This window comes from Cydia amplana, chromosome 18, assembly GCF_948474715.1.
Source record: "Cydia amplana chromosome 18, ilCydAmpl1.1, whole genome shotgun sequence".
In the NCBI taxonomy this organism is placed as follows: domain Eukaryota; kingdom Metazoa; phylum Arthropoda; class Insecta; order Lepidoptera; family Tortricidae; genus Cydia; species Cydia amplana.
This window is the reverse complement of record NC_086086.1, coordinates 1058839-1073526: the sequence shown is the minus strand read 5'-3', so window position 1 is coordinate 1073526 and position 14688 is coordinate 1058839. Positions and strand designations below refer to the sequence as shown.

General features: G+C 36.6%; 1 protein-coding gene across 1 annotated transcript; it reads right to left on the bottom strand.

Annotated features, from left to right (window-relative positions):
- Positions 1–5419: 5419 nt before the first annotated feature.
- Positions 5420–13802, bottom strand: LOC134656276 (clavesin-1-like). The gene is made up of 6 exons (XM_063511795.1): positions 13649–13802; positions 9965–10059; positions 9203–9347; positions 8651–8742; positions 8221–8322; positions 5420–5719 (listed from the first exon to the last, which is right to left on the bottom strand). The coding sequence occupies exons 1-6, from the start codon at positions 13794–13796 to the stop codon at positions 5420–5422; spliced, it is 882 nt and encodes a 293-aa protein (XP_063367865.1). The 5' UTR covers positions 13797–13802.
- Positions 13803–14688: the final 886 nt, after the last annotated feature.

Below are 14688 nucleotides of genomic sequence, written 5' to 3'. Positions count from 1 at the left end.
TTATTCGAACAGATCGAAACAGTGGCTCAGTGGAATGGCAGTTAACTTCATCAAAGTTCAGTGAAGAAGCGAACTAAGTATGAAATTGGTTCGGTAATTAAATGAAAAATAAGAAACTGTTGGAAGAAAAGGGCAGAGGAGCTCCGCGAAAACCGAATTACGCAAATTGCGGGGATCTTTCTCTTTTACTCCAATGAAGCCGTAATTAGAGTGACAGAAAAATGCCCACAATTTGTGAAATTCGGTTTACGCGGTAGCCCCTCAGTAGATAAAGCTTTCTTTGGGCTTGTCGCTTTTCATATTTTGCGTAATGCCAATTAAAGCGAAGTTATGTACTTAAAGGCGAAGTTAGGGTCCACCAATCCTTATTTTCAGTGAACTGCATCCTTGATAATGGGGTTCGGGGTTTGACATTAGAATTTAAATTGTCGAAATTAAATTATCTGATCAAGACTAATAGGTTTTTGTGTGACTTGTTTCGCAAAGCTTGGCAAAGCCTAGAGGTCTGCGTTTTCCTGCCCACTAAAAAAAATACGTGTGTTCAAACAGGTATACTCGTATTTAGCTTAATTATAATATAGATCAAATCAAACAAAACTTAATTCCGTGAGACAGAGACATATTAAATAAATTAAAAACGGGTCACTCTCGTATTTTAAGTCGAAAACGCTCGACATGTTTGACTCCGTACCGAGAAGAATCACCAAGAGCTTGCGTTAACGGTGACGGACACCCGTCCTGATGACATTACTCAGTACGGAGTGAAACATGTTGAGCGTTTTCGACTTGAAATACGTGAGTGACCCGTTTTTAATATATTTAATAGATCAAATCAGACTTTAACTTTTAATTCATTTCTGAATCCAGGTTTCAATGATAATTCCATACACATAAGTTCCAATCCCATGTAAGACATTAAGAACGCTGTAGGTACCTAATTGTTTCCCCCACGCAACCCGAGACTCTAGCAAAACTTGAAGGATTTGCATACCCAGCGTCATTTCAACTAAACCCCTTTATAATTTATGCGAAACTATACTCCCTCATTGTCTATCGTCTTGAGACTGAAACTTAAACGCTGCTATTGTGCAATTGGAGACTTTGGTGCGGTGAGAGGAGCTCAATGGCTTTATAATAACAAAAGACTAACAGAAACATCGTTCCAGTAACATACGAGGGGTGTTCAAAATATTCTCGGTATGAGAATGAAAACAAACAAGTACGAAAAGTTTGATATTTTTATTTTTCAATATACTCCCCCCCTATGTTCATACACTTAAAAGATCGATCAATTATTTTTTTTAATCCCTCGTAAAAATATTTTTTATCTTTCGTGTAAAAATGCTCCTCCACTGCCGCCTTCAATGCTTCATCGTCAGAAAATTTATTTCCACGCAGATCCTTTTTAAGATTGGGGAGCAAAAAGAAGTCGCTGAGGGCTAAGTCCGGACTATACGGTGGGTGAGTAACAGTTTTAAACCCACATTCAACAATAGCTGCCTTGGCAATATGAGCAGTATGGACGGGGGCGTTGTCATGCAGAAGCAGAATACCTTTGGTTAACTTTCCTCGCCTCTTTTCTTTAATTACATCCTTTAATTGACGTAGAATGTTAGCGTAGTACTGTCCTGTGATATTTACACCTTTTTCTTTATAATCGATTAGTAATACTCCTTCACAATCCCAAAATATCGTGGCCATGACCTTGCCAGCTGAAGGGATGACCTTGAACTTCTTGGGATGAGCTGAACCCTTAATGTGCCACTGCATGGACTCTTGTTTACTCTCTGGGTCATAATGATGAACCCAGGTTTCATCTCCAGTAACTATTCTTTGCAGCACCTCATCAGGATTTTCACCGCACAGGTCAATAAAATCGGAACAGCAAGCTACACGCATGTCTTTTTGAAGCCGAGTCAGCATTCGCGGAACCCATCTTGCACTTACTTTTGACATATTAAGATGGTCATGTATAATATAATGTACGGTACCAATAGAGAGATTGGTTACTTGTGCTATAGATTTTACCTTCACTCGACCATCTTCCAATATAAGTTTTTCCACTTTATCAATATTTTCTTGTGAAGTAGCTACTACAGGCCGGCCAGGTCTAGGGTCATCTTCAATACTCTCCCTTCCGCGTTTAAACTCGCTTGACCACTTTTGAATGGTAGATAAAGAAGGAGCAGACTCACGGTAAACACAATCCATTTCCTCTTTTATGGTTTTTTGATTTTTACCCTGTTTTGTCAAGAATTTTATCACGCATCGATGTTCTAATTTAGTTAACATTGTCAATTCGCACATGATGTTCATGTTTGTTCAGCAATTGCAGAAAAACAAAAGACCATCTCGGTTCGAATTATAGGTACTTTTTTTTAATGTCAATGAATAAACCTTAGCGGCCAGTAACGAAAGAAATTTTAGAAGTGGTCGTAAGATATCAATACCGAGAATATTTTGAACGCCCCTCGTACATACCTAATAGCAGTTGGAAGCCGTTAAAAATAAATATAATTACTTTTGTGACTATAACTGCGGTTAGATAGTCAAATGTTATGTTTAGAAGCCATTAATGGCAATAGGTGACAGACTTTGTAGGTACATAAAAAGCTAAAATGGAAAAATAATTATGAAAAACGCATACCTACTCAAAAATAGGTCATGCCGCTCACGCATCGGCCTACACAGTCACCAAACCCGTTGTCTATCTATACAGCAATGGATAAATCTTCTGCAATAGACGCAAAAGCCTGTGATGATGATGATGACTCAAAAATTAATTCATTTATAAACTATTTAATAACCGTACATAATAAAAGCCTTTTATTTCGTTGCAGATTACAAAAATAATAAAAAAAGAAATAAGATTAAATTAAATGCTAATATGTTAGTAGTATTCATTTTTGTTAGTAATAGAGTATTAGTTATTTAAATATTTTTTTACATTTAGTATAATTGGTATTATTTGCTACCTATAATTTTAATCTGCAAGAACCCCTCTGCAGGTGAAGGCCAGAGATATAATCTCCAATCTAGAGAGGACTGGCTATCTTTGGAGGACCAAAGATAGCCAGTCCTCTCTAGATTGTACATAATAACCTTATATTGTTTTGACGTAATTGCGAAATGGCACCGACTCAGCATGTGCTGCAGTATTGCTTCCTCAGCATTAGCATTCTGCTCTACTTCTTTTTATTCAGTTGCTACTTTTTAGGGTTCCGTAGCCAAATGGCAAAAAACGGAACCCTTATGGATTCGTCATGTCTGTCTGTCTGTCCGTCTGTCAGTCCGTATGTCACAGCCACTTTTTTCCAAAACTATAAGAACTATACTGTTGAAACTTGGTAAGTAGATGTATTCTGTGAACCGCATTCAGATTTTCACACAAAAATAGAAAAAAAAAAACAATAAATTTTGGGGGTTCCCCATAGGTACTTAGAACTGAAACTCAATTTTTTTTTTCATCAAACCCATACGTGTGGGGTATTTATGGATAGGTCTTCGAAAATGATATTGAGGTTTCTAATATCATTTTTTTCTAAACTGAATAGTTTGCGCCAGAAACACTTCCAAAGTGGTAAAATGTGTCCCCCCCCCCCTGTAACTTCTAAAATAAGAGAATGATAAAACGAAAAAATATATATATGATGTACATTACCATGCCAACTTCCACCTAAAATTGGTTTGAACGAGATCTAGTAAGTAGTTTTTTTTAATACGTCATAAATCCCCTAAATACGGAACCCTTCATGGGCGAGTCCGACTCGCACTTGGCCGCTTTTTTATTCTCACTTCGTTACGCGACTAAACCAGAAAAACAGTTTGTCTTGTCGCAGTGCCTTACAAAAGCGGTTTATTGGCAATCTACGTAGCATTAAAGGATAATCCACAATATTGTGTCCAAGCGGAAGGCCAATTCAAACTAACATGGTCACATCAAAATGATATCTAAATGATGCCAATCGCCCCTGAGTCTCGCTCGCAGTAATACATGTCCGGACAAGTGTGAGCGAATTGCACGCGCGACTGACATCATTTAGATATCATTTTGATGTCACAATGTAAGTCTCAATTGGCCTCCGGAACGTCTCTTTTATCAAACACACGCTTTTCAGAGCGCAGATCGCAATTACGATAGCACATGTCTCCGAGTGACGTGAAAGCGTCTCCGTGCCCTGGAAAAGACCTTTTTGATATTTTGTTATGGCAGGCTGAAAAGGATGTTATCATAAGCATGTACGTTGGGTGAGAATAGCTAATCTATGAAGTGCAACTGCGAAGAAATGAGATCGCAATAATGCTCGCTCTCTAACGCATTCAGCACCTTGAATATTGACCAAATATTGGCCCAATCCCAATGTGTACAGTTCACAAACATTTATAATACAAGCCAACATTCCAAAAACATAATAATATTTACACGCCTCTAAGATATTAACAATTAGGTTGTGTAAAGATATTTTTGGAACGTTGGCTTGTAAAGATGTTTGTGAACTCGAGCGTACATCGGGCTTTAGATTTATCATCTAGTTAGTAGTTAGGACTATAAACGGCACCAAATGTTCATGCTTAAAATTCTAGGTCCTAGGACATCACAAGACGTGAAATGATTAGCTAAAGACGACATAGTTCTCGGAATCGTTTGATGAAAATTGCCAAGAAAGATAGTTAAATAGTTTCAAGCGCGATAATTTTACATAAGAAATTAAGTAATAAGACACTGGTGAAATAAAAAAGTATTAAAAGTACATTTTAATTTATTTTTTCCGTCCTGGGTTACGGGGACTGCGTTTTAGTATTATAAAGGGCTTAAAATAGTCTACGTTTGATTTGTAAGCTAATTTAAAGATTAACACTATAATTTAAAACTTTAACTACATCTCCCTGCGTAATCCAAAATTTAAGCTAATATTTGCGCCATCTAGTACAGAATAGCTGAACGAACGCAGCGGACGCAAGCGTTACCTCTCAATAAAACCATAAGCAGTTAGTACTTTTGCAACTTGCCGCAGGGGAGCGTGAACAACAAAACCAAATAAATATAGGGGTAAATACCTAATTTAAATAGATTTGACAATTTGATTAACTTATTACAAAAGTAAACATTACAATAAAAATATCGACAAGCTATTAATGTTACAAAAAAATATACAAGCGGCAGAATTCCGATTTAATTTCGGTGTATATAATAATTACGAGTATAAATGTTTCCCTGTATAAGTATTAAGTAGTCTAAAATAAATGAGATCTTATTCATTACAATATTGTGAAAGTACATACATAATTTCTTGCCTTTTAGAAACACTCTCGAATACGAACTATTGTACGTCATATTTTCAGTCAATAATTTGAAGTATTGCTAATCTTCATTAGCGTTTACAAATAATCTAGATCTTATGATAATTTCCATCTCAAATCATTCCTTTATTAACCAACCATAATCTTTCATCTCCCGATCGAAGTCTTCATCTCTATACTGCCTGATCTTATTGAACCAATGGCCGATGGTGATATGATGCCGGCAGGTGCCGCCGTACCGAGGCGGGAGACACTCAGGGTCAATGATCTGACGAAGGGACTCGAGGTCGTGCCTGTGGAAGTGGATCTTATTCCATGCCTTCTTCGGGATGAAGCGTTTGAAGAGGAAGAAGAAGGTGTGGAGCAGCCAGTTGTAGTTGACGATGTGGATGGAGTTTGGGGCACAGGGCAGCGCCAACTGAAATAAAGAGGGGTTTTACAATGCACTTATACACAATACCTAGTGCAAATTGTTTGGACAAAAAAAATACTATTGCTGTGACTATACTTCGTTTTTTGTACTATATGTGTATTTTAATAGAAAAACACGTTTTAAAAATAAGTCACGGCACGTTTTTCAATTAAAAGACACATCAAGATTGTTTACCTTTTTTCTAACGCTAAAAAAAGCGGCCAAGTGCGAGTCGGACTCGCCCATGAAGGGTTCCGTATTTAGGCGATTTATGACGTATAAAAACAAAACTACTTACTAGATCTCGTTCAAACCAATTTTCGGTGGAAGTTTACATGGTAATGTACATCATATATTTTTTTTAGTTTTATCATTCTCTTATTTTAGAAGTTACAGGGGGGGGGGACACACATTTTACCACTTTGGAAGTGTCTCTCGCGCAAACTATTCAGTTTAGAAAAAAATGATATTAGAAACCTCAATATCATTTTTGAAGACCTATCCATAGATACCCCACACGTATGGGTTTGATGAAAAAAAAAATTTTGAGTTTCAGTTCGAAGTATGGGGAACCCCAAAAATTTATTGTTTTTTTTCTATTTTTGTGTGAAATACTTAATGCTGTTCACAGAATACATCTACTTACCAAGTTTCAACAGTATAGTTCTTATAGTTTCGGAGAAAAGTGGCTGTGACATACGGACGGACAGGCAGACGGACAGACGGACAGACGGACAGACGGACAGACGGACAGACAGACAGACAGACAGACATGACGAATCTATAAGGGTTCCGTTTTTTGCCATTTGGCTACGGAACCCTAAAAACGAAGTATACCTAGTGCAAAAACGAAATAAGTTAAAATCCTAAAGTTAAGCGGTAAGTTAATCGGAAAACAATAAAAAAGGCGTACAACGATATACCTACGATTGAGAAGAAGAGACATCTTATTAGAAATAACTTAGTTGTTACCAATTTGGAAGGCATGAAAATCCAAAGCCACATAAAATTGATGATTCATTTAGTATTGCAGTACTACGAGGGGTGTTCAAAATATTCTCGATATGAGAATGAAAACAAACAAGTACGAAAAGTTTGATATTTTTATTTTTCAATATACTCCCCCCCTATGTTCATACACTTATAAGATCGATCAATTATTTTTTTTAATCCTGCATAAAAATATTTTTTATCTTTGGTGTAAAAATGCTCCTCCACTGCCGCCTTCAATGCTTCATCATCGGAAAATTTATTTCCACGCAGATCTTTTTTAAGATTGGGGAACAAAAAGAAGTCGCTGGGGGCTAAGTCCGGACTATACGGTGGGTGAGTAACAGTTTCAAACCCACATTCAACAATAGCTGCCTTGGCAATATGAGCAGTATGGACGGGGGCGTTGTCATGCAGAAGCATAACACCTTTGGTTAACTTTCCTCGCCTCTTTTCTTTGATTGCATCCTTTAATTGACGTAGAATGTTAGCGTAGTACTGTCCTGTGATATTTACACCTTTTTCTTTATAATCGATCAGTAATACTCCTTCACAATCCCAAAATATCGTGGCCATGACCTTGCCAGCTGAAGGGATGACCTTGAACTTCTTGGGATGAGCTGAACCCTTAATGTGCCACTGCATGGACTCTTGTTTACTCTCTGGGTCATAATGATGAACCCAGGTTTCATCTCCAGTAACTATTCTTTGCAGCACCTCATCAGGATTTTCACCGCACAGGTCAATAAAATCGGAACAACAAGCTACACGCATGTCTTTTTGAAGCCGAGTCAGCATTCGCGGAACCCATCTTGCACTTACTTTTGACATATTAAGATGGTCATGGATAATATCATGTACGGTACCAATAGAGAGATTGGTTACTTGTGCTATAGATTTTACCTTCACTCGACCATCTTCCAATATAAGTTTTTCCACTTTATCAATATTTTCTTGTGAAGTAGCTACTACAGGCCGGCCAGGTCTAGGGTCGTCTTCAACACTCTCCCTTCCACGTTTAAACTCGCTTGACCACTTTTGAATGGTAGATAAAGAAGGAGCAGACTCACGGTAAACACAATCCATTTCCTCTTTTATGGTTTTTTGATTTTTACCCTGTTTTGTCAAGAATTTTATCACGCATCGATGTTCTAATTTAGTTAACATTGTCAATTTCCACATGATGTTCATGTTTGTTCAGCAATTGCAGAAAAACAAAAGAACATCTCGGTTCGAATTATACTTTTTTTTAATGTCAATGAATAAACCTTAGCGGCCAGTAACGAAAGAAATTTTAGAAGAGGTTGTAAGATATCAATACCGAGAATATTTTGAACGCCCCTCGTATATAAACCTTGAAACTCGTGCGTGACTTGAGCGCCAATCACCAAGATCGTTAAAGTCGTATCAAAACCAATTCAAAACGATGTCCAATGTTTTAATTAGAATCAGGCACTGAAGATAGCATAAATGAAGAAATGTGACATCTATTTCAATTTGTAAACGGTTCAGTTTACCCCAACCAAGCACACGATCTGGTAGGCAATGGTAGGCGTGAGCGCGGCGACATGCTTCATGGTGATATTCTGCAAGTCGACGATGAGCGTGCCGCCTAACACCTGGAAGGATATGGCTGAGATTTAGTGGTTTCGTAAATGCCTACTGTGCTCCCCACTGGGTAATTGTGCTCCAACAGATTTTACATAATAAATTATGACAACTAAATCACAACCTCAATTAAGTGTTATAACAACAGTAGTTATTACATTAGTGATGGCCTACTTTAAACCAGCATATACCTACACAACAACAACATACCTACCACAGTTAAGTAAAATAAATTTAAAATTTAAATAAAATTTTGAATTAGGCACAATTTAACGCTTTCTAATTAACACAAAATTAAGTTCGTCATCAAACTTATTGTTTTAATGATTTGTAGCTCACCTGTAGCTTGGGCAATCGTAGCCAGATCTCTGTCATAGCGAAGGCGACCTGCACAAGGAAAATTCCAGGATGTTCATCTGGGTCCCAGGCTCCTAAAAGTTTAGAACGTTTACGTTTAATAAGATTCTTACGAACCCGCAGCCAAATATTACTAAATGTTCATGCCAAAAAGTTACTCAAATCTTCATGTCAAAAAGTTACTTACTCAAATTTTCATACCAAAAGTTACTCAAATATTCATACCAAAAAGTTACTCAAATGTTCATGCCAAAAAGTTACAGCTCAAATGTTCGTTTTAAAATGAGAGCGTAACTTCGATTGAATGATATAATATCTGGCTTTTTGGTATCTTTCTTTCTAATTTTACTGTACTTCCTCATTTACTAAATGTGCTATTCTCAACCAAAAGGGTACTTATTGTCGGTTATCAATAAGGCGCTATTTCCATATTGCTTTAATTTGAAATCAACCTTATCTACATCCGACAATGTAGTACCTTTTGGTTGAAAATGTCATATATACTCTGTAGACTTCTAAAAGTACAGTACGCACCAAACCTGAGTATGGAAATGCGGCCGACGCCAGGGCGGTCAAGTATGCAGACTTCGTACGCGGCGCCCAACCTCGCCAGACCCCAGAGGTCCACTCCTTTGTACAGGTCGGGGTACTGCTCAAGAAATGTGCAGTACCGCACCAACTGTGGAGGGTATAAGTTATCGTTACTAACCTCCAGCCGCGACTTCGTCTGCGTGAAGTACTTTAACTGCCAAACATGCATAAAACTGCATGTTAATTTTTGTTAGGTTAGCTGTTTTTCTGTGATTGAGGAACTTTCATTTGAACTAACGAACTTTCTTAATAGATAGATACGTCAACATACAAAAGTATGTATGTATGTATGTAAACAATTGATTGTACATAAGACAGGTTAAGATCCAATTTAAAGAAAGTACATACAATGTACAAAGGCGAACTTATCCCTATAAGGGATCTCTTCCAGAGTAGACAAATGAAAATGACAGATCAGATGATGAATGATGAAAAGTATTGTATTTTAAATGGTAAATTCTGGAAAATAAGATTTTTATTTAAATTAAACAATCTTCGTTAGATCGATGGAACCGCTGTTCCGGATAAATAACTATTTTTAGTGAAGAAATTAAGAAAGACAAACAATAATAACGATTTCTTTACCACACTTATTTGGTTCGGTTCTGGAATTACCATACTAGGTTTTATACTTAGTCTAAGTTAGGTTATTAAAAATAGGTAGGTACGTGCGTGATTGAGATAACCAAAAGTACTTAATGTGACCTGTCTGTGCGCGCGCCGCACGACGAACCGGTGTTGACGCAGAAACCGCAGCAGGAACTCATCGTCCGTCCGCCGCGGCGCGCACTCTCCACGCTCTGCCGGTCAATACATTATTTATTACTCTTATGTTTGATGCGCGTTGCGATACGGAATTATCTAGTGGGGTAATCCGAGCAACATGGCGAATTAATTGGGGCACAGAATTTATGAAGTTGGATTGCGTCTATCTATATATATAAATGCAAGTGTCCTGACTGACTGACTGACTGACTGACTGATTCATCAACGCAGCGCCGAAACTACAAAAGCTAGAAAGTTGAAATTTGCACACTAGGTTGAATTTATAAAATGTACAAGAGATAAGAAGCGATTTTGAAAAATTCAACCCCTAAGGGGGTTAAAAAGGGGATGAAAGGTTGTATGGGGTGCAAGTTTTATTTTGAGCTAGGAATTTGAAACTTTGTAAAAATATACTATATTAAAAAACAAGAAAACTAATTTCTGCGTTTTCGAAAATTCATCCCCCAAGGTGGTGAAAAAGGGGTTGAAAGTTTGTATGGAGATCAAATATTTTTGTGAGTGTTGGACTTTAAACTTTGTATATGGGGATACTATTATAAGACGGGAAAAGTAATTTCAGCGTTTTTGAAAATTCATCCCCTAACAGGGTTAAAAAGAGGTTGAAAGTTTGAATCCATTACAAATGCTTTGAAACTTCTTAGAAAGATATAATAGCCGATGACAAAAAAAAGGAATTGCGACGTTTTAGGTAATTCAACCCCTAAGGGGGTAAAAAAGGGGATAAAACTTTGTACTGGGGTGCAAATTTTATTTTAAGCTAGGACCTTGAAACTTCGTAAAAAGGTATTAAATTAAAATGTAAGAAAACTATTTTCTGCGTTTTCGAAAATTCATCCCCCAAGGTGGTGAAAAAGAGGTTGAAAGTTTGTATGGAGATCAAATATTTTTGTGAGTGTTGGGCTTGAAACTTTGTATATGGGGATATTATTATAAGACGGGAAAAGTAATTTCAGCGTTTTTGAAAATTCATCCCCTAACAGGGTTAAAAAGGGGTTGAAAGTTTGAATCCATTACAAATGCTTTGAAACTTCTTAGAAAGACATAATAGCCGATGACAAAAAAACAGGAATTGCGACGTTTTAGGTAATTCAACCCCTAAGGGGGTAAAAAAGGGGATGAAAGTTTGTCCTGGGGTGCAAATTTTATTTTAAGCTAGGACCTTGAATCTTCGTAAAAAGGTATTAAATTAAAAAACAAGAAAACTAATTTCAGCGTTTTTAAAACTTCATCCCCCGAGGTGGTAAAAAAGGGGTTGAAAGTTTGTACGGAGATCAAATATTTTTGAGAGTGCGGGACTTGAATCTTTGTATTTAGGGATATTATTAGAAGACAGGAAAAGTTATTTCAGCGTTTTGTAAAATTCATCCCCTAACGGGGTTAAAAGGGGGTTGAAAGTTTGTATGGAGTGCAAATTTTATTTTAAGTTAGGAACTTGAAACTTCGTAAAAATATATGTTATTAAAATACAAGAAAACTAATTTCAGCGTTTTTGAATTATCATCCCCTAAGGTGGTTAAAAAGGGGTTGGAAGTTTGTATGGATATCAAACATTTTTTCGAACGCGCGACTTGAATCTTTCTATTTGGGGATATTATTAGAAGACAGGAAAAGTTATTTTAGCGTTTTGTAAAATTCATCCCCCAAGGTAGTGAAAAAGGGGTTGAAAGTTTGTATGGAGATCAAATATTTTTGTAAGTGTTGGACTTGAAACTTTGTATATGGGGATATTATTATAAGACGGGAAAAGTAATTTCAGCGTTTTTGAAAATTCATCCCCTAACAGGGTTAAAAAGGGGTTGAAAATTTGAATCCATTACAAATGCTTTGAAACTTCTTAGAAAGACATAATAGCCGATGACAAAAAACAGGAATTGCGACGTTTTAGGTAAATCAACCCCTAAGGGGGTAAAAAAGGGGATGAAAGTGTGTCCTGGGGTGCAAATTTTATTTTAAGCTAGGACCTTGAAACTTCGTAAAAAGGTATTAAATTAAAAAACAAGAAAACTAATTTCAGCCTTTTTAAAACTCCATCCCCCGAGGTGGTAAAAAAGGGGTTGAAAGTTTGTACGGAACTCTAATATTTTTGAGAGTGCGGGACTTGAATCTTTGTATTTAGGGATATTATTAGAAGACAGGAAAAATTATTTCAGCGTTTTGTAAAATTCATCCCCTAACAGAGTTCAAATTTTATTTTAAGTTAGGAACTTAAAACTTCGTAAAAATATATGTTATTAAAATACAAGAAAACTAATTTCAGCGTTTTTGAATTATCATCCCCTAAGGTGGTGAAATAGGGGTTGGAAGTTTGTATGGATATCAAACATTTTTTCGAACGCGCGACTTGAATCTTTCTATTTGGGGATATTATTAGAAGACAGGAAAAGTTATTTTAGCGTTTTGTAAAATTCATCCCCTAACAGGGTTAAAAAGGGGGTTGAAAGTTTGTATAGGGTTCAAATTTTATTTAAAGCTACAAACTTGAAACTTCGTAAAAATGTATTTTATCAAAAGAGAAGAAAACTAATCTCAGAGATTTTGATAATTCATCCCCCGAGGTGGTGAAAAAGGGGTTGAAAATTTGTATGGAGGCCAAACATTTTTTTGAGTGCGGGACTTGAATGGTTGTATAAAGGCATATTATTAGAATACAAGAAAAATAATTTCAGCTTTTAAAAAAATCATCCCCTAAAATGGTTAAAAAGGGGTTGAAAGTTTGTATATGGTTCAAATTTTATTTAAAGCTAGGAACTTCAAACTTCGTAAATAGGTAGTTAGGTAGTAGGTTTTATTAAATAGAGGACATGAAAATCTTAATTCTAAGGGGGTTTAGAGGGATTATATCGAGGACGTTTTTATTCAGTTAGGGGCTTGAAACTTCGTAGGTTGTGAAAGACAAAGTCTCATGCGTTGTATAATATTAATAATTAACAAATGATTAACCGTCCTACCGCAATCTCTTGCTGCATAATGTTCTAAGCTAATGTAGAATATATAACCACCAATATACAAATCCACGCGTACGAAGTCGCGGGCAACAGCTAGTCTATAATAATGGATACAAAGTAACAGAAATGGCAACAATTATTAAATTAATTAATTAGCTACCAAAAGCCGATTATAATTTTAATTTCAATAATCGTCGATGACTAAATAAAACTGTCAGTGAGCGCTTAGGCGACAACATTATTAATTTAAGAGCCGTTTTTAATGACCTTTAAAACACTAATAGATTACGCATAAGAAATGTGTCATTGTCATAGTTTAATTGTGACTTACGTTTGACAACCATTCGGAAAAGTTAAAAGAAAACTATTCACCTATCGCTATCGCGCAAGCACTTTTGGGTCAAGAAAGTTCAGAAACACGGGTGACTATACTGTGAACATACAATAGTTAAAGATATATGTACATGTTTATAATGGTTTCATCATACACCTTTTTAAAAAAATTTGGAGGGTTGAACATACACATGTTCATGTATGTTCAGGTATGCCTGTATTGGTCCTGCAAGAGATGTAGACTTTGAAATCCATTAATTTCTTGATGATGAAAGTGCGTAACCTTAACTCTTACTAAAAAGCTTTTGACCCTCTCACTCCTTACCGTATATCATGTCCCTAAGCTCCTGGATAGCTGAGGCCCTGGTCTCCGCGTGCTCTTCGCAAACTTCACGAGCCATCTCCAAGAGTTCTGGGTTCTCGTTTGTGTCCAGTTCAGCCTCGAAGGCTATTTCTAAGTACATCTTGAACATCCTGGTACCCTGATACAACACCTATAGTACAAAATATGGTTATTATATATTTCACGCATAACTTTCGCGGCAGTCCATAACAACATTAGATTATTGCTCCTAGTTTATGAATTAAATGGCAGCTACCATAATAATCAGCAGAAATCTGTATGCTATACGGCTAAAATTTAAGGTAAGTTACAAACTTTATCATGTCAAATTTTGGCTTGTTATGATTAAATATCAGAAGTATTAAAACAATAGCGTCACGTGCCCGACACTTTTTTAGAACGAGCCTCTGACCATTTTACTCACTGTAGGAATCGTGGATTAACTACTATTCATCAACACCAAAGATAACTCAACTTAATCTGACAGTTTCGCCTGACAGGCGACGCGATGCGCGAGCGCTTACCCCGCGACTTCTATCCCTAGTGAACGATCAATTTATTTGTATTCGTGAATATTCATCCAGGAGCACGGATATACCGTTTAGTTTTTTGCTTATTAGAGTAAGCAATCTACACCTACTGTTGATTGGTAGAGTTCCCGTGTAGAAATAATTTGCGCTTTTAATTATTTTGCAGTGCAAAGTGCAACGCAAAATTGTAGATTTTATATATAATTTTACACGTTTTAATTGAGAGCAGATTATGTCATCAAAAATTCACATGGAAACTAGGCACTAATTTGGCAAGGACAGACTCCAACCCAAAACCTTAAAAGTTAAGGCTGGCTTAATAGAAAAAACAACGGATTGCTCTCCGGGAGTGCTGGACTCGCTCACCTCGTCCCCCGCACCCCCATATTTTTGGCAGCATCGGTTAAATGAAATAATTGCTCTAAACTCCGTCTAGAAGATTCCTAGACTATGTTCCCTAGTAACGTTGTCAGATGAAATTGATTGAATGGG

Bases quoted from the DNA above. Each gene is read 5' to 3' on its own strand.
- LOC134656276 (XM_063511795.1), bottom strand. From the start codon at position 13,796: ATGTTCAAGATGTACTTAGAAATAGCCTTCGAGGCTGAACTGGACACA. The intron at 8,743-9,202 runs GTGCGTACTGTA...CTAAACTTTTAG, and splicing joins CATTTCCATACTCAGGTTTG to GAGCCTGGGACCCAGATGAA. The intron at 5,720-8,220 runs GTAAACTGAACC...TCTTTATTTCAG, and splicing joins AGATCGTGTGCTTGGTTGGG to TTGGCGCTGCCCTGTGCCCC.